General features: G+C 44.0%; 1 protein-coding gene across 1 annotated transcript in view; it reads left to right on the top strand.

Annotated features, from left to right (window-relative positions):
• Positions 1 to 1,937: 1,937 nt before the first annotated feature.
• Positions 1,938 to 21,343, top strand: part of LOC311105493 (protein turtle homolog B-like) — a gene marked incomplete at both ends in the record, with an annotated part of 54,795 nt that continues 35,389 nt past the window's right edge. The window contains 3 exons of the mRNA XM_084147663.1: positions 1,938 to 2,001; positions 14,933 to 15,130; positions 20,527 to 20,673. Of these exons, the coding sequence (XP_084003789.1) occupies positions 1,938 to 2,001; positions 14,933 to 15,130; positions 20,527 to 20,673 (409 nt within the window). The remainder of the gene's footprint in view (positions 2,002 to 14,932; positions 15,131 to 20,526; positions 20,674 to 21,343) is intronic.

The raw sequence follows: 21,343 nt of genomic DNA, 5'->3' as shown, positions 1-21,343 counted from the left end.
GATTCACCAGTTCACCACCCTTCCAGGGCAGAGACCTCTATTACAGTACTGCTGGTCCTCCAGGCGATGTTTCATATTGTTCCGGATACACAGTTCTCTATTGTGTGGCTAAATGTTTCCCCTGGTAGGACAACAGGATGAGCCCATGAGAAAATCATCAGTTGGGATAATGAATGCTGTGAACCATGCAGCTGTTAGCTCAAACTGCACCCAGTGAACTTGTTTTGATTGCTCTGAGTTTCACAAGCCAATGCATTGCATGTGCCTCAACAGGGCACCAAATGAATGGCCGTTGTTTCCCATACTGTAGCCCACCTCTCTCTACAAAGCCTGGGAAATGTCCCTGTCATTGCTTTGAAATGTCTTTCTAAACTCCTGAATGGCTTATGGTTGGTGGTATAGGATACAGTCCAATCAACATTAGTCTTCATTTTGTCCCTAAAATGCTATTTATTTATCAGATAGAGTATTTACCGTGCAGTTTTCTTTTTTAAAATTTGTAATACATTTGCAAAAATGTCTGAACCTGTTTTTGCTTTGTCATTATGGGGTATTGTGTGTAGATTGATGAGGAAAAAAACAATTTAATCCATTTTAGAATAAGGCTGTAACGTAAAAAAAATGTGGAAAAGTCAAGGGGTCTAAATTCTTTCAGAACGCACTGTATCTGTCCATAAATTTGGGGAGCAGTCAGTGAAAAAATTGGGTTGTGTGTCATGATAAGCAGGAGCTGACACCTTTGAAGCCAGACTTGCTGAATTGCTATCATTTAACTGAGGAAAGTGCATGTGCAGTATTAGGCCTATCATTCACTGGAATAAGACAGAGTAAGTACCTGGAAGATACAGAAAAGCATATAAACTGCTTTTATCCATATATGGATAGGAAAATAACACAATTTTGCATTGATGGAGAAGTACATTAGATTGTAGACGATTTTTCTGAGGGAAATAAAAAAACATTTCTGTCATTTTGATTTGTATATGTGATGTGCAGTGTTTGGAAAAAGTGACTCTTCATATCTCTCTCTAAATGTTCACTGAATGGAGATGTTAAATGAGCGTGCTGATACGGTTTCAATGCTATGCCATGTGTAGCTAGGCTACAGCTGGATTGGGAGCATTAGCAGACAAGGCAGCCTCCCTGCAGTCCTCGAAGAAACAGGGGAAAACAATGTTGGCATCTGTCGCCACACCCAACACATTAGCTGAGGTTGTAGTAGCAGAAAATGAACGTTTTAACCCGGTGACAGCGACATGGCCACAGCTTGAGGCTGTGAATGAGCGACAGACAGAGGAGAGACTGAGGCACAGCATAGACATCATGGCTCTTGCGCATCACCATCATAGCTCGCAGCATGAATAGATAGGCCAACATTGATATGAAGAATGAGTGCATGTTCAAAGGCTCTCAATAGACTGGTCAGTATTGAACAATGATGGTGCCACGTGTTAAGGGACACTTCAAGACAGGCGTTTAAAGATGCGGACTAGGCTCTCTGTCAATGCGCATGATACTGCGGTTCTACTACTACGGCACGCTCCAACTCACCTTGAATTGGTACGCGTCTGTTCTCCTGTCATTCGCATAGTAAGGGGCGGAAGAATAACCAATACACGCCCCAAATCCTCTATCAGCAACCAATCCAATGAAAGAAGAGGCGGACCTGGTGGCTAAAATATCATACTTGGTTTCACTGTGCGCTCGTAAAACAGCTCGGTGTACTACAATCGCGGCGGTGCAGGTGCTCTGTCTCTTCTGGAGAGGATGCGGACGGAAGGACGGGGGAGGGAAGGGATGAAGGGAATCGCCAAGAGGAAAGTGCATAGAATATGAATAAAAAGGCATCGATAAGAGCGCGCGCTGTGCAAGGTCGAATATGAAAGATTCGTTGAACTGGGCACTTAGCGTGGTAGTAGCTGGTCGGCAATAGTACTATGATTTGGTATGTGGCCACTTTGATAGCAAGTGTATTCAGCACCAGAGGAACGGCCGCTCAAGGTGAGTTGAAGTGCAATATATTTTGTGCCGCCCATAATATATGATTTTGAGAGACTGCATGTGGGTTTGCTGCTGGCCTTTGCATAGCATGCCCATTCTATATTGGTAGATAAACGCAATAACTATATTTCATTGATATAAATGGCTGTATTTTCTCTAGTCACGTGAAAGTTGTGCCTTGGTTAATTGGTTTTTCTAAATATTTTAGGAAAATATTAGCCTACTCTTTATCATGTAATTATGTAATATAGCCTAAAGAGTAAAAACTCATATTTGAAAGGAAAGATGAGACATAATATTGTATAATTCTGTGTAAAATAATTGCTCCATTATTTGAGCAGAGAAATCCTACGAGCATATTACTCTCTACTGTAAGTACATAGTGCTATGGTCGGTGATAGTAGCCTATACAGCCAGGAGCATGTGTTTCAGATGTGTCAGATTAAAAGGCAAAAAATACATTTTGTTCTGTTATTTGCTTTCGGAAAAAAATCTGTCATGATCAGTAGAGGTGTCAGCAGTCTCAAATGTGATAATTTTGCTAAAAGGGGTGTGACCGCTTCACTAGTTTCCAGCATGGGAAAGTAACTCGTCACGAAATGCAGCAATATTGTCACATAACATTGGAACTTGTCTGTGCATGAATGTATTCATTTAATGTTATGGATTTTGTTTGTTTAAATTGCATTTCAGAGGGTATGTAACTGCTGTGTGTGATGTGTCAGTAACTGACAGTTGTGACTGGTGCAGTGCCCATCAGAGGTGTTTACCAAATGGTCTGGAGTTGAGCAAGGAACTGTTTCATATTTACAATACCAATAATGCAAGTTTGTTCACATTTTCATGAAAACACTGTGTTGACCCATGGACTGACTTAATCTTGCTCTTCCAATAGTGTCCAGATGGGGGAGTCCTTTCTCGAGCTGTCACATGATGATGACTGAGCTCAATGACCCCTCATCCTCTTTCTAAAGTTAGGCTGCTTTCTGTCTCATTTGACAATTGAGGATTAGAATTGTTAATTTGTATGATTTGTGAGGGCCAGGGGTTGACACAATATAAATCTTTTTTTCTACATTAAACATAATTAGATTTTAGTTAGTCAAAACATACATTATTATTTCCTTTCTTGTTGTTTCTTTGATAATTAAATACCTGCCCTGGTCTCTCATGTAGTGGTCACATTCAGGGTTGCCAGTTCCAACCCTGAAATAGGTATTACCAGTGGGCTATACAATGTTGGTTTTACTTTTTAATCCCACCATGCATGTTGTTGTTACTCTGTTACTCAATGGTTAGGGTTAGGATTTATTCTTGCATAAAAACTGTTTTAGAGAAATGTCAACCGCTGAAATGTGATTGTAGAAATCTGAAAACCACCTATGTAAATATTAGTTTAAACAGCTTATGTGGAAAATTATTAATACAATTGGTATACTTTCTAAGAATGTCTGCATCCTTTGGCTGTTGCTTTTGCTATCTCTGTGTTAGGCATGTTGGTAGATTAAATCAGATGTCAGGGTAGAGGGTAGTGCCCCTAGCAGGGTTGGGGTAAATTCCATTTAAAACCAATCAATTCAGAAAATTAATTCAGAAAAATAATCCTTGTAACAAACTATGGGCATTAATTACATTTTTTAATTTATCTCCTGAATTGACTCAAGTTTAAATGGAAATGACCCCATTCCCAGTCCCTGGCACTATGTGTTTCATCCTACTGTACCATTACTGCCTTCCCTGCCTGAGAGAAGGATACAGTCAGTCCCACATCTACTCTCTTCTCTCTCTCACTCATTGATTCAATCGTTTTCTGATATCATTCACTCATCTATAGCGCCCATTCACCAACAGATACCTCACTCATTCACTTCACTCACTCTTTCACTCACTCTTTCACTCACTCTTTCACTCACTCTTTCACTCACTCACTCACTCACTCACTCACTCACTCACTCACTCACTCACTCACTCACTCACTCACTCACTCACTCACTCACTCACTCACTAACTCACAATCATTCACTCACTCACATTCACTCGGCCATACAACCTATACCCTCACTCATTCACCATCAGGCATATGCTCTTTTTACTCTCCCAATCATGGGAGTAAAGCTTGTAAACCCAGCCTAGAGAAAGCCCAGTGCTCAAGCTGTGGAAGGCAGACTTCTGCCAGCACAGCACTGGGCATGTGCCAGCTCTTTCTGCTGCAACCACTCCTCTCGTCTCGGCCAGTACGCTCCCAGTGGAATCTCCCTGCAAACAAAGCCTGGAGCATTCTGGGAAAGCCAGTATGAGGAACAGGCCAGGTTGAAGCCCCCAGTTCTCTTTTATCTTTTGTATTTTGTATTTTTTATGGGGTGGATCAGCTTTAATATATATATTGCACATAGATTGTGGCTTCTATCAATGTACTTGTCTGCATCATTTCCAATCCCCCATATATATTTTTTAGAAATATATTATTTTAAATATACAGTGCATTCAGAAAATATTCGGACCCCTTGACCTTTTCCACATTTTGTTACATTACAGCCTTATTCTAAAATGGATGAAATTGTTTTTTTCCTCATCAATCTAACCTGTTTTCGCTTTGTCATTATGTGGTATTGTGTGTAGATTTACAAAGGATTTTCTTTAAAAAAAAATCAATTTTAGAATAAGGCTGTAATGTAACAAAATGTGGAAAAAGGGAAGGGTCTCACAAGAATCCAGAGGGTAGTAAAACCGCAAGCACAGCTCAGGCAGTCAAGAGGAAAATTGATTCCATCATTGAACAGGGAGGTTCCAATGATTTAAATAGGGAAAAAATAACAGTCATATTATTCGGCTCAGCAGAATTTATGAGATGTAATGTAGTGTTATTGACTTAGTGAGTGAAACTGAGTGTGGCAGAGTGAGAGGGTAGCGAGAGAGAGAGAGAGAGAGAGAGGGTAGCTAGAGAGAGGGTAGCTAGAGAGAGGGTAGCTAGAGAGAGGGTAGATAGAGAGAGGGTAGAGAGAGAAAGAGAGGGTAGAGAGCGAGAAAGACAGGGTAGAGACACAGAAAAAGAGAGGGTAGAGAGCGAGAAAGACAGGGTAGAGACACAGAAAAAGAGAGGGTAGAGAAGGAGAGGGAGAGGATAGAGACAGAGAGAGAGTGTAGAGAGACAGGATATGTAGTAGTCTGAATTTATCGAGCGGATTCCATCACTCACACTTGTTCTTGAGGGCTGTGCAATTTCTTTGATTTATCGTTGTTGAATAAACATTATTTTCCATAACCAACTGCAATTAGGCAAGCCATATGAAAGCGCTAATAAACATGCTTCTTGATGCAAATAATTTACAACACAATCAGGATATTATGGCTGAAGAATCTACTACTTGTTTAAAAAAGTTGAGTCTGTGTGACTCGATCCGTGTTAGCATGGGGAAAATGTCAGTGACTTACAACTCCTGGCTGGCACAGGGCAGGGCAGGGCAGGCACCACCCTCTTTACATCCTGATTTCCTGTAAGGTGCACCTCTGGCAGTGCCCCACAGTGTTGAGCTGGCCTTTGGGCCTCTGGCACGCCTGGCCCGTTTCACACCCCCTCTCTGTGCCCAGTGCCCAGGCAGGAGCAGGTGTCAGCTCATTATCGACTGAGGGCTGGTGCCCTTCCTTAATTGGGCTGTGCTTGTCTGAGGGGGACGTGCAGCTACAGAGGGCCAGAGAGTGGAGGGGAGAGAGACTGACTAGGCTGGGCTGGCTCACAACACTGACCTGTCAGGCTAGAGATGTGTTTTAAAGGTATATGACACCCAGGTGTCTGTCTGTCAGCTGAATGCCACTGGTGTGTCAGAGATAGTAGGCAGCTAGCCTGCGGTGGCCTGGCCTCTTGTCTGTGTTGTGTAGTAGTGGGCAGCCTGTGTAGGAGGTAGTGTTCATGAGGCTGCTTTTCATGTAGGAGAGTGTGCTGTGCTCACTAGCATATTATGTTGTGTATAGAAGGAAGGGCCCACTAGCTGGCATTGAGTAGAAGTTAAAGTATAGGATTACTAATCTGCATCATGTGTTCCCTGTCATGCATGGTGATATTGTATCATAATGGAGAGAGAGAGAGGCTGCGATATCCAAGGTTTCCTTCTCCAGACAATGATTCCAGCTTAGGGTTGCAAAATTCCCAGAACTTTCAATAAATTCCCTGGTTTTCCAGAAATCCTGGTTGGAGAATTCTAGAATTCCTGCTTATTCCCTCCTGATTCCGGGAACCCTCCAACCGGGATTTAGGTAAAACCAGGGAATTTATTGAAAGTTCCTGGAATTTTGCAGCCGTATTCCTGCTGAGAAAGATACTTTTTTTCCTCTGTTGTCATCACTTTTACGTATAGATGTTATCAGTACTCAGTTAGAGATTTTGGAGAGGTTGATAAGTAACCTACTTGACATACAGGTAACTGCCAAAACAATGAGGGATACAAAGTATATTGAAAGCAGGTGCTTCCACACAGGTGTGGTTTCTGAGTTAATTAAGCAATTAACATCCCATCATTCTTATGGTCATGTATAAAAATGCTGGGCAGGACATTATTTTGGCTACTGTGGCTATGCCCCCATAGGATGACAATGCCCCCATCCACAGGGCACGAGTGGTAACTGAATGGTTTGATGAGCATGAAAACAATGTGAACCATATGCCATGGCTGGCTCAGTCACCAGATCTCAACCCAGTTAAACACTTATGGGAGATTCTGGAGTGGCGCCTGACACAGCGTTTTCCAACACCATCAACAAAACACTAAATTATGGAATTTCTCATGGAAGAATGGTGCATCCCTCCAATAGAGTTCCAGACACTTGTAGAATATATGCCAAGGTGCATTGAAGCTTTTCTGGCTCGTGGTGACCCAGCGCCCTATTAAAACACTTTATGTTGGTGTTTCCTTTATTTGGGCGGATACCTGAATGTGCTTATTGTTAATCTTTGTCCATGTCTCCCTCTCTGTGAAGAGTGGTTAAAGGTTCATTCATTTTTCTGTGATGTTAGACTTCTCCATTACTCAACTACAATACCACTCTGTGGTTCCCAGGATCCTGCATGATCAAATACATAATGTTACCATTTATAAAGGTCATGATTAAGTCTCTCCTCTCCCATTTTCTCTGTCACCGTTTGTCTTTCCTGCCTCCCGCCTCACCCTGCATCACTATCACTGTAATGGATTCCTCTCGATTGCAGTCTGTGTTTGTCTTTTCATATGGCTTATGTTTTTGTATTAGTGCCACAAATCCAGATTTTTGTCAGGAAAGCTATTAATAGGGCAGCTATTACAAAGTATTTTTGATAAGTAGCTCAACAAGGATAGGGTTGGCTTTTGTACTTGTATGTCACACTTTGATGTTAGGTTGTCAGTGTGTTCTGGGATGACCTGTATTTAACACCAGTATTTTTACTGAGGCTAACTGTCTGGTATTACTACGCTGAGCTTGGGTTTGACAGACTCCATGTGGCGCCAGTGGGTGTAACTTAGAGTGAGTCACACAGCTTCTGGTCAGTTCATGACATTGGTTCACTCCATATCATTGTCTCACGCTGCCTGTGTAGGAGGTGGTCATCTGTCATTAGTTATATGTAAGTGTCCATGTTAGCTATCCATGCTGTTTCTCTGTGTGCTGCCTACTGTGCAGTGCACTACACACTCCTATCCATGTGTCCTGTCTACACTCATTGCATTGCACCTCATTGCCGCACGAACACACACACACAGACAAACACAGACAAACACAGACACACACACACACACACACACACACACACACACACACACACACACACACACACACACACACACACACACACACACACACACACACACACACACACACACGCGCACACACACACACACACACACACACACACACACACACACACACACACACACAGACAAACACAGACAAACACAGACACACACACACACACACACACACACACACACACACACACACACACACACACACTGTGCTCTGATGTGACCTTCAGCACATGCAGGCTGGCATTCAATTACCACCCTGTCAGTGGCCCATCCAGCCCAGTCGCTGCACATCCTTGAGATTCCTTCTCTAGTCTAGTCTATATTCCATTACATCCAGGACATTGTGTGTTCTGTCCAGCTTAATCTGTGCTCATATCCTAGTGCTCATGGTATTGCATCACATACACCATAACACTGTGTGTGCTGGTACTGAAGTGCTTGTAGTGTCATATTCACCTTTGCTCAATGCCTGATGCCGTTTGGGTTGCTAGATATTCACGTTATATGCCCACCCATCCTCCCCAAACAAACCTCCCTCCTATCGTTTCTGTCTTAAGTAACCTACTGCCTTTATCTGTGATTAAAATGCACTGTATACCGAATAATGTGGTGGACAGAAAATGTTTTACTTTTTGTGTGTGTCACGAATTTCTCAAGTAATTGGTGTCTATTTCAGGATAATTTGTGATAGTGGGTTGTAGTGTTGTAGCACTGCCAGGATCCAAAGCACTTCTGTTCCCCACCCCCTCCCTTGTAATGTTTTGATGGTAGATTTGTCACAGATTGAGTCAGTGTCAGAAAAAGGATTTAGGCACCCTTGGGTGACATGAAAACCCCACAATGTCTCAAAATGTAGCACATTTATTATTTATATTTATTCAAATGTTATATGATCTCTTATCACATTGGACTTCGATAATGTCAAAATATTTCACAGCTATTGTTCTAGCTGCATAATTACAGCCCCAAATGCCTGGAGAGTCCACACATGCAAATCTGTGATCATTATTGCAAGTACAGTAAAGGGTACTTTTCATGCAAGTGCCATTATTGTGGCTGCGGCTCGAAAGGCTGGTTGAAATCTCCAGCAGATTTAACTCCTAACTGTCCCTGCTGTTCTACTGTGAACATTCATGTGCTGCTCTGGACAGATGTTGATTGACTCGGAACAGATGTACAGTGGGGAAAAAAAGTATTTAGTCAGCCACCAATTGTGCAAGTTCTCCCACTTAAAAAGATGAGAGAGGCCTGTAATTTTCATCATAGGTACACGTCAACTATGACAGACAAAATGAGAAAAAAAATTCCAGAAAATCACATTGTAGGATTTTTAATGAATTTATTTGCAAATTATGGTGGAAAATAAGTATTTGGTCAATAACAAAAGTTTCTCAATACTTTGTTATATACCCTTTGTTGGCAATGACACAGGTCAAACGTTTTCTGTAAGTCTTCACAAGGTTTTCACACACTGTTGCTGGTATTTTGGCCCATTCCTCCATGCAGATCTCCTCTAGAGCAGTGATGTTTTGGGGCTGTCGCTGGGCAACACAGACTTTCAACTCCCTCCAAAGATTTTCTATGGGGTTGAGATCTGGAGACTGGCTAGGCCACTCCAGGACCTTGAAATGCTTCTTACGAAGCCACTCCTTCGTTGCCCGGGCGGTGTGTTTGGGATCATTGTCATGCTGAAAGACCCAGCCACGTTTCATCTTCAATGCCCTTGCTGATGGAAGGAGGTTTTCACTCAAAATCTCACAATACATGGCCCCATTCATTCTTTCCTTTACACGGATCAGTCGTCCTGGTCCCTTTGCAGAAAAACAGCCCCAAAGCATGATGTTTCCACCCCCATGCTTCACAGTAGGTATGGTGTTCTTTGGATGCAACTCAGCATTCTTTGTCCTCCAAACACGACGAGTTTAGTTTTTACCAAAAAGTTATATTTTTGTTTCATCTGACCATATGACATTCTCCCAATCCTCTTCTGGATCATCCAAATGCACTCTAGCAAACTTAATAATAATAATAATAATAATAATATGCCATTTAGCAGACGCTTTTATCCAAAGCGACTTACAGTCATGCGTGCATAAATTTTTTGTGTATGGGTGGTCCCGGGGATCGAACCCACTACCTTGGCGTTACAAGCGCCGTGCTCTACCAGCTGAGCTACAGAGGACCAGCTTGGTTTGAAGAAATCAACTGTGGGAGCAATTATCAGGAAATGGAAGACATACAAGACCACTGATAATCTCCCTCGATCTGGGGCTCCACGCAAGATCTCACCCCGTGGGGTAAAATTATCACAAGAACGGTGAGCAAAAATCCCAGACGTGTCCCCCTGGCTTAAGCAGGGGGACACGTCTGGCACTGCAGGATTTGAGTCCCTGGCGGCGTAGTGTGTTACTGATGGTAGGCTTTGTTACTTTGGTCCCAACTCTCTGCAGGTCATTCACTAGGTTCCCCCGTGTGGTTCTGGGATTTTTGCTCACGGGGTGAGATCTTGCGTGGAGCCCCAGATCGAGGGAGATTATCAGTGGTCTTGTATGTCTTCCATTTCCTGATAATTGCTCCCACACTTGATTTCTTCAAACCAAGCTGCTTACCTATTGCAGATTCAGTCTTCCCAGCCTGGTGCAGGTCTACAACTTTGTTTCTGGTGTCCTTTGACAGCTCTTTGGTCTTGGCCATAGTGGAGTTTGGAGTGTGACTGTTTGAGGTTGTGGACAGGTGTCTTTTATACTGATAACAAGTTCAAACAGGTGCCATTAATACAGGTAACGAGTGGAGGACAGAGGAGCCTCTTAAAGAAGAAGTTACAGGTCTGTGAGAGCCAGAAATCTTGCTTGTTTGTAGGTGACCAAATACTTATTTTCCACCATAATTTACAAATAAATTCATTAAAAATCCTACAATGTGATTTTCTGGATTTTCTTTTCTCAATTTGTCTGTCATAGTTGACGTGTACCTATGATGAAAATTACAGGCCTCTCTCATCTTTTTAAGTGGGAGAACTTGCACAATTGGTGGCTGACTAAATACTTTTTTCCCCACTGTATTTTATTGATTAAGTGAGCTGCAACAGAAGGAGGCTGCTTGCAGTGAGTAACTGGCTTTAGTATTGGTAGTGAACCTGCCTATTTAACTGGTGCCAAATAATCTGGAATTATTCCCCTGCATTGTGCTCTGGGACATGAACTGCCTCTGATTTAGCTAATGTACCTGACAGATACAGACAGCAGCAGAGTGTATTGGATAAAGTCATCCCTTCAGGAATTCGTTATGAGCAGGATCAGCACTGCTGTTAGTTGTAGTTAGGAGTTAGGATACATTAAAACATACAGTAGTTGCTGAATTAGATGTCTAAGAAGGTTTACAATACTAAACTAATATAGGGCAGGCTATAATATATTGACTTGTGATCTTTCTGTTAGATGTATCGGTGCCTCAGTGATGACACCTGGTCTTTGAGAAAAGCTCAGCCTGGGAAGAGATAGTGTAGGTTAGAACAGAGAGGGCCTGTATCATGATTTGCACAGCTGGCATTTATGTCTTGTTGAGAGCGTAAATATGTTCCCTTGAAAAAGCTCCTATAAACCCTGCCGGGTCACTGTGTCTCCATTAAGGAAATGAAAACGGCGGTAGCAGTCACCGGGCCTGTGCTGATCGTCCCCTTGTGATGATCTCATAAAGCGATTGGGGAGTTATTAGCCAGCAGTATATTATTCTGGGTCTATATGGTAATTCCTCTAGGATCCAAAAATAATGTTAGGCAGAAACCGTGAACTCCTGAAACCTGAACTGTCTGCAGGGAAACAATGGGTTTCAGCACTGCTGTGCCCCAAACCCAGAGTACACACATCTCAGGAGGCCTCTTAATTTATTCGTTTGGAAGACACAAATGTTGAGTCAATAAACATATTTTAAATTGATACAAGAGGGCACGATTTTGGGAAACTGAGCCTCTTGAAGTATCGAATTCTCTGATAAGTCTTATACAGACTCATCACCACACAGTCCCCTCTACCATGTCTACCACCCTCCAGCCATCACCACTCAGTACCCTCTACCATGTCTACCACCCTCCAGCCATCACCACTCAGTCCCCTCTACCATGTCTACCACCCTCCAGCCATCACCACTCAGTCCCCTCTACCATGTCTACCACCCTCCAGCCATCACCACTCAGTCCCCTCTACCATGTCTACCACCCTCCAGCCATCACCACTCAGTCCCCTCTACCATGTCTACGACCCTCCAGCCATCACCACTCAGTACCCTCTACCATGTCTACCACCCTCCAGCCATCACCACTCAGTCCCCTCTACCATGTCTACCACCCTCCAGCCATCACCACTCAGTACCCTCTACCATGTCTACCACCCTCCAGCCATCACCACTCAGTCCCCTCTACCATGTCTACGACCCTCCAGCCATCACCACTCAGTACCCTCTACCATGTCTACCACCCTCCAGCCATCACCACTCAGTCCCCTCTACCATGTCTACCACCCTCCAGCCATCACCACTCAGTACCCTCTACCATGTCTACCACCCTCCAGCCATCACCACTCAGTCCCCTCTACCATGTCTACGACCCTCCAGCCATCACCACTCAGTACCCTCTACCATGTCTACCACCCTCCAGCCATCACCACTCAGTCCCCTCTACCATGTCTACGACCCTCCAGCCATCACCACTCAGTCCCCTCTACCATGTCTACGACCCTCCAGCCATCACCACTCAGTACCCTCTACCATGTCTACCACCCTCCAGCCATCACCACTCAGTCCCCTCTACCATGTCTACCGCCCTCCAGCCATCACCACTCAGTACCCTCTACCATGTCTACGACCCTCCAGCCATCACCACTCAGTACCCTCTACCATGTCTACCACCCTCCAGCCATCACCACTCAGTCCCCTCTACCATGTCTACCACCCTCCAGCCATCACCACTCAGTCCCCTCTACCATGTCTACCACCCTCCAGCCATCACCACTCAGTACCCTCTACCATGTCTACCACCCTCCAGCCATCACCACTCAGTACCCTCTACCATGTCTACCACCCTCCAGCCATCATCACTTAGCCCCCTCTCACTGAGTTCTCTCTGTCACTGATGCATCTGATGCTACTGATGTTCTCCTTCCATTTCCTGCATCTTATCAGTGTGTGTCCGTTGCTGCTTTGTACCATTACACTGAAAGTGCCACATTTTTACTTTCATTAAGTATGATAAGTCTATGCATTTTAAGCTTTAGATAGCAGTTATAGGTGCTCTTTACTCGTTCCCTTCTCTGTAAGTGGTCTCTTCGAGTCTAATTTATGATGATTGTGTAGGCTGTGTTGCTGGTTTGTTTAGCCAAGGCTTTAGGTCTTAGCTACAGGCTGTATTGTGGTCATGTGCAGGGCCCAGTGACTCGGCGTATGTGTTCCAGTGGGCCAGTCATTAACTCTAAGCCATGGCTTTTTACGCTGCCTTTTTTTGCACTGCTTACCAGAGAGACACAATGGCAGAGCAGATTCTAGGAGGAAGGCCCGTGACTGGCAGACCACGGCTCCACTTTAACATAAAGTGTAATTTGATTAAATCTGCTCTGTTTCAGTCCAAAAGCTGTGCTGGCTAAATCACATAAAGTGGATTAACTCTTCTACCGGATAAAGCAGATTAAAATGGTAAACACAATCACTGACTGATGCATAGGACCTTCAGGGGTGGAGCCTGTAGTAGAGGTAAAGAGGCTTTATCACTGAAAGTGTCACGCCCTGGCTCTGGGGACTATTAAATGTTGAGCCAGGGTGTGGATTTTCTATGGTTTAGTTTTCTATGTTTTGTTCTAGTTCGTGTATTTCTATGTTGGCCAGGGTGGTTCCAAACAAGCTGTAGCTTGTTGTCTCTGATTGGGGACCATACTTAGGCAGCCTGTTTGGCACTGTTTATTGTGGGATCTTGATCCGTAAGGTTTGTGTTCAACACAGGACTTCACGTATCATTTGTTTTGTAGTTTTGGTTCGTGTTGTACATTTAATAAAGTATGTACGCATATCACGCTGCGCCTTGGTCCGTTTCATCTAACGACGATCGTGACAGAAAGAAAAGGAATGAGAGAAAATATTTGGGGTTTTAAGTTGAGGGTGTTTAATTGGAAAGGAACAATGGCAACCGTAGCGCTTCCTATTTTACACAACACTGACAATGGTTTACACACACAACACAAGGCATGAGTTCCATTACAGAAACCTACCTAGAGAATCGTACTGCTACCTTTACCCCATCCTGAGGCGGATACTTTTTTTACCACTACTTTACTTGGATGGTGTACTTCCTGAAAACATTAGCAGCCATAATGCAAGTGATAGTGTTAATGAAAGCGCTAAGCTATTCAGCCAGTGTTTCTGGGGAGTGAATCGTCAGCATGTCTCTTGATCCCTGAAGCGATGTTCCCCCCCGTGGCGAGGGGAGGGGGAGGGTGGAGGGGCGGCCATGCTCAGTCTGATGGAGGGGATCCAGAGATCCAGGCTGGCTCAATGAGAGCAGAGCGGGGGAGGCAGCTGGACAAAATCCATTCCCAGAGTGAGCGTTCTGCTGAGGCAGGTAGGCCGACCTTTCAGCCGTCCGATAGGTCAACCCTTGGCAGTGTGCCTGGACATCCGTGGTTAAACGCCAGCCCAGCCCTGGTAGCGCTCATAGTAAAGCCCATATGAGCAGCAGCCAGCTCTGATCAATGGAGCCGACTGGGTCTGGTAACTTATTTACAGTACTGTATGTGACCTACGCCTCAGACAGAACTTGCTCTCACCAGGAGAGATGACGACACAGGAACTGTACAGAGCCAGACTGTCCTGTACTAGAACCATGGAAGTACCTACTGGTTCCTATAAGGGCCGCCAACACTGTAGACAGGGGTGTTAATCTTACTTTTGACGAGCTACATGGCCTGTTTGTTCACTCACTGTAGCTATAATGGAATTAGTGTTTTATAGGCATTGGGCAACTAAGCAGCAATGTCTTCTCTGCTTGGTCAGCACAGCTGTAGTGGTCGAGAACAGAACAGAACAGTACAGCACATGTACTGTACCGTTACCTCCCTCCTTCTTTAAGAGACCCTCTGCTCTTTGGTTAAAATAACCTCTCCTGTTTTTCCCCCCAGTTGCCCACGGAGTGAGAGAGGAGCCCCAGTTTGTGACGGCGCGCGCTGGAGAGAGCGTGATCCTGGGATGTGACGTGTCCCCTCCCCTGGATGGCCAGCAGCCCCCCTACGTGGTGGAGTGGTTCAAGTTCGGAGTACCCATCCCCTTCTTCATCAGCTTCCGCTTCCACCCTCCTCATGTCGACCCAGAGTACACTGGTAAGAGCCAAGCCTTCCACTCTTCTCATGTTGACCCAGAGTACACCGGTAAGAGCCTTCCACTCTCCTCATGTCGACCCAGAGTACACCGGTAAGAGCCAAGCTTTCCACCCTCCTCATGTTGACCCAGAGTACCCCGGTAAGAGCCAAGGATCTAGTGAGCATTTGCCATGTAGCCTGGTTCCAATGCTATGGAATTACAGAAAAGAACAGAACAGAACAGAGGCAGCACTAACACGCTGATGCACATTGCAGCCCAGATGAAAGTGTATTGTGGGGACGGAAGCCATGTTACAGTAGAGCTGTGACAGTGTGATAATGGTTGAGACTGGGCCATGGTTCATGAGAACCTCCCCTGGGTGTTTAATGGGACTATATCCTCTCTGTGTCTACATGGAGCTGTGTGTCTGGAGTGTCTGGAGTTCACCATGGCCCACTAGGCCAGAGTGGCCTGCTGCCTAACACACGCACACAAACACACACACACACATGCACACTGTATAAGATCTGCCTGGCTGGCTATTCTCATGAATCCCCATTTCCCATTTCTCACCAAGTAAATAATTAATCTGGGTGGAACAGAGACTAAATGTACTGTCATTGCCCGGCTAGACTGGCTAGTCCTGCAAGGCAGTCAATGTACTGCTATATTTCTGGGTCTTAATGTACTGTATTCAGCCTATATTTCTGGGTCTAAATGTATTCATGATGGAGATGAGAGGTTCTGGATTGCCTTTTACAGTAGCAGAGCTGGTATGTGGGGGTAAACTAGCTTCTCATGCCTCTCTGTCTCTGTGTCTGTGAGCTTTACATCGGCATAGCTGAAGACTGCAGTCTATTTTGTAATTCCACTATGACCTTATCTTTTACAAGGGATTCTATCTTAGATCATGTTAAATAATGGGGTTATGATTCACATCGTATTTGTTGTATTTATGTTGAAGTGGATTAGGGGTGGCAAACCTTTCTCTTGCAGGGAAAATACAGACTTTTACTGTTCGACTGAGTATTACCCTTCGGCAAGTGTCTTAATCTGTGCTAGACAGAAATGGTATGCTCCTCCTCTAGTGTGTTAGCCAATTGGCCAAGGTGATATGCAAATCTAACATTTAAAATCAGCTATTTTTGCACCAACTCACGCAAATTAACAATCAATACTTCAGACACTGTATGATATTTAGTTTGTGCATTTTTAGTTTATATTTTTTGGGGACAGGCTGGTCTTACATCTCACCCAAACCCAATTCCCAGTCTCTCCTCCAATCAGAGCCAGGGAAAAGCCTGCAGAGGGATTATGGTCTTTAAAGAACTGAAAGTTTAGCTGCATGGCTCTCTTTAGCTCTACTCTACTCTCCTCTCTCTACAGCTATTGCAGCAGTGGAATGGATCGAAGCCTATGTGTGATATTAATAAACCCATAGGGCCATATTCACTGTAGGCAGCAGTAGTGTTAGATTACAGTGTGTGTGAATGCCCAGGAAGGGCTGGTCCTGATGTGTATACAGTATTGTTAACTCTGTTTACAGCACGCCTCTCGTGACAGATTGAACCTGAGGTCGATCTCTACCCTTCACGCCACCACCTACCCTACTCAGCACTTCATCACCCAGGCAAAAATAGACTGACTTTTAAAGCTTCGCCTTTTTACTGCAAGACTGCAGTCTCCCTCTTTCCTCTACCCTCTTCCCTTTGCCTTATCGATTTCCTGCTCAACAAAAACCTGCCGTTTTCATCCCCAAGTATGGCAGCTGTCCCAGGGAGAGGCTATCTATCGCATCTATATGCAGCGCTGCTAGAAGAGCAATCCAGCCCGCCCTCCACGGCAATATGTTTTCCTGACATTCAAAATGAACAAACAAGCAACAGTACTTACAGTACATATATACAGTGGGGGAAAAAAGTATTTAGTCAGCCACCAATTGTGCAAGTTCTCCCACTTAAAAAGATGAGAGAGGCCTGTAATTTTCATCATAGGTACACGTCAACTATGACAGACAAATTGAGATTTTTTTTCTCCAGAAAATCACATTGTAGGATTTTTAATGAATTTATTTGCAAATTATGGTGGAAAATAAGTATTTGGTCACCTACAAACAAGCAAGATTTCTGGCTCTCACAGACCTGTAACTTCTTCTTTAAGAGGCTCCTCTGTCCTCCACTCGTTACCTTTATTAATGGCACCTGTTTGAACTTGTTATCAGTATAAAAGACACCTGTCCACAACCTCAAGCTGTCAAAGGACACCAGAAACAAAATTGTAGACCTGCACCAGGCTGGGAAGACTGAATCTGCAATAGGTAAGCAGCTTGGTTTGAAGAAATCAACTGTGGGAGCAATTATTAGGAAAAGGAAGACATACAAGACCACTGATAATCTCCCTCGATCTGGGGCTCCACGCAAGATCTCACCCCGTGGGGTCAAAATGATCATAGCAAAAATCCCAGAACCACACGGGGGGACCTAGTGAATGACCTGCAGAGAGCTGGGACCAAAGTAACAAAGCCTACCATCAGTAACACACTACGCCGCCAGGGACTCAAATCCTGCAGTGCCAGACGTGTCCCCCTGCTTAAGCCAGTACATGTCCAGGCCCGTCTGAAGTTTGCTAGAGTGCATTTGGATGATCCAGAAGAGGATTGGGAGAATGTCATATGGTCAGATGAAACCAAAATTGAACTTTTTGGTAAAAACTCAACTCGTCGTGTTTGGAGGACAAAGAAGGCTGAGTTGCATCCAAAGAACACCATACCTACTGTGAAGCATGGGGGTGGAAACATCATGCTTTGGGGCTGTTTTTCTGCAAAGGGACCAGGACGACTGATCCGTGTAAAGGAAAGAATGAATGGGGCCATGTATCGTGAGATTTTGAGTGAAAACCTCCTTCCATCAGCAAGGGCATTGAAGATGAAACGTGGCTGGGTCTTTCAGCATGACAATGATCCCAAACACACCGCCCGGGCAACGAAGGAGTGGCTTCGTAAGAAGCATTTCAAGGTCCTGGAGTGGCCTAGCCAGTCTCCAGATCTCAACCCCATAGAAAATCTTTGGAGGGAGTTGAAAGTCCGTGTTGCCCAGCGACAGCCCCAAAACATCACTTATTTTCCACCATAATTTGCAAATAAATTCATAAAAAATCCTACAATGTGATTTTCTGGATTTTCTGTCAAAGTTGACGTGTACCTATGATGAAAATTACAGGCCTCTCTCATCTTTTTAAGTGGGAGAACTTGCACAATTGGTGGCTGACTAAATACTTTTTTTCCCCACTGTACATCTCAAAGTTTGGAAAAGGATCTTTGTCCCAGGGCACGGCTCTAACAGAGCAGAGATTGTTTCAATCTGTTCATCTGGCTCGACTGTCAGGGCTGTAGCAGAAGCCGTGTGGGTGCAGTGGGTTGGAAGCTGTGAGACAGATTTCAACATGCTTGGTTTACTCAACTTCTCTCATCCTCTGTGACATGACTTCCTACTTTTAGATTTCTGATTTATCACCTGAGCCTTCAAAGAAAAGTCAGTCTTTTTCACTATTGACACTGAGAGCTTTCCTATTCCAATCCCTGTGCTTCATCAGGTAGCTATGGGGAGCTGGGGACAGGGTTGCCAGGTCAAGCTAAAATTTCTAGCCCAATGACCACTCAAAACCCGCCCAAAAGGCCTGAAAACTAGCCCAATTATTTTTTTTCACAGCAAGAGAGGAGTTGCCATATCTATACAATAAACCTTTTTTCCATAATGTTATCAAGCCAATTAAGAAGGAATATCATAGTAACATGTAACGACCGTTAGAAGCAAAATGTGGGTTTCCTCAAAATAATAATTATTGCTAGCTATGACATGATGTAATAAAGGAATTTGAATATGTGACAAGCAAAAAGATAATTTGCTCTGATTAAACTCGCCAGATCATTTTCCATCAATGGATGTTGCTTTAACTCGCTTGACTGCTATGATTAAGCAATAAGGCACAAGGGGGTATGGCATTTGGCCAATATACCACGGCTAAGGGCTGTTCTTAAGCACGACGCAACCCCCGGGGTGCCTATTATAAATCGGTTACCAACGTAATTAGAACAGTAAAAAGTCATGTTTTGTCATACCGTGGTATATGTTCTGATATACCACGGCTTTCAGCCAATCAGCATTCAGGGCTAGAACCAGGTTTATAATTGTAAATGAATCCCCTTTGCGCATGTACATAACTCTATAGATAAATCCGACAGGAGAGTTTGAGTGATGGAAGTTGGACAGAGGATCTCGAAATCTCTGAGCAAGAAACACTTGGATGAACATAAAAAAACGAATGTTAGGCTATTTTCTGGGAATTGTGCTGTTATTATGTGCCAGATGTTAAGACTGCAAACCTTTATAAATGGCCCATTTGCAAGATTGACTTGTCATTTCAATAGGCATAGGCTACAGACTAAAATCTGGGTTTATGATTCAAATTAAATGTTGCCATAGTTTGCTTTGATAAAGGCAGGTAGCCTACAGCCCCTGATAAGCTTATATCTCATTTCAGATAGTCTACAGTAGCCTAGACAAGATGTAGGCTAGATGTAAACTGAATGATTTAGCAGCTTGCTTAGTTCAAATTAACACACTAATTTATTCAACATAAATAGCGAGGCGATTTCGCAATAATAAGTGCTTGTTTCCCCAATAGCCTGCTGGAATAGGCTACTGAGGATTGGGTCATCAGAGAGAAAGAGAGAGTATGAGATAAAAAGAGAGAGATGGAGAGGAGAGGAGAAAGAAGAGAGTCAACCTTAGCTGGGAAGCGTCCAGACGAGAGAGAGCGAGAAATATTGCCCTCCAGGTAATGTTATCCATTAATCCTAATACTGGCAGGCTGCTCTCCTCTGGCCAGGTTCTGTTGGTAATTTGTTTATTGTGAGAGGTTGTGAAGTAGTATGGATTGGGAACAGCTCAAATTCAAATCCAATCAAATCCCCCTGACCTTGGTCATTCGCATTAGCATTCTTTATATTGAAACCATCTGTAGTCAAACTGGATAGGTTAGGGGTTATCTAACAGCACAATCTAAGGCCACTGTCTCACCAAATGAACCTGCTCAGAGAACCAGAGAAGATGCTGTTTGCAGAGCGAGCTACGTATGTGTCAGCTGTGTGATGTCTGTGTCAGCGCTATGCCAGTATACTGGTGTGTGTTGGGGGTGTGATACTGTAGTGTAATTAATTAATTGAACAGTCAGTGGAATAATGAAAGAGCTGTGTAAGCTTCATCCATGTTTAGATATGCGCATCACACTGATTGGTGTCCATCTTCATGGTGCTCTTTGTGTACACTGGCGGCCATATTGGTTGTACCTTTGGAATCAACTCAAATTCTATAGTCCTGACTCCTGACCCTACCTGTGTTCTTCTCTCCCACTCCAGGTAGAGCCAGCCTGCATGGGAAGGCGTCTCTTCAGATCGACCCAGTGCGCTCAGAGGACCAGGGCTGGTATGAGTGTAGGGTCCTGATGCTGGAGCAGCAGTACAACACCTTCCATAATGGCAGCTGGGTGCAGCTCACAGTCAATGGTGAGTCACTGGCTGTGTCCCAAATGGCAGCCTATTCCCTATTTAGTGCACAACTTTTGACCAGGGCCCATAGGGCACTATATAGGGAATAGGGTGCCATTTGTTTCACTTTACAGTCACTTTACTGTCAGCACCAACATATTGGAGTGTGGTAAGTGTGGTTTGGGGAATGGGTTTCTACAATGTAATCTTGTCAGATGTGTGTGCTCGAGTGATTCATGACAATGTTCACCTCATAGCTTGCTAACATTCCATGCCGCCACAGATTTCATTGGTCTACCTCAGATAGCTGTACTGTAGCTAACTACATTCTGAATATTTTATTACATTTACATTTTAGTCATTCCTTCTCTCTGACTCGCCAGTCAGATACAGTAGAGGTACAATGACTTGTCTGTCTGAGATTTCAGTGTGCTGATTTGTTTTATCACTTGGCAGATGTTTGGGTTTTTAGTGATTCTATGTGGTACTGTACAATCAATTGTCCCCCCAAATAATTGTTTTCATGATTTATGGCCTTTTCCCTATAGTCACTCTGTCTATGTTTATTCTGAGATGCCAAAGCTCTGATGAGTGGCAATTAGGTATTATTTTAGATAATGCCTTTTCAGGAACATCACACAGACAGACATATTTCAGATTGCCTTGGTGATAAAGGGATGAGAGACTA

Source organism: Coregonus lavaretus (assembly GCF_964263955.1).
Source record: "Coregonus lavaretus genome assembly, chromosome: 30".
Taxonomy (NCBI): domain Eukaryota; kingdom Metazoa; phylum Chordata; class Actinopteri; order Salmoniformes; family Salmonidae; genus Coregonus; species Coregonus lavaretus.
This window is presented reverse-complemented; position numbering and strand designations above follow the sequence as displayed.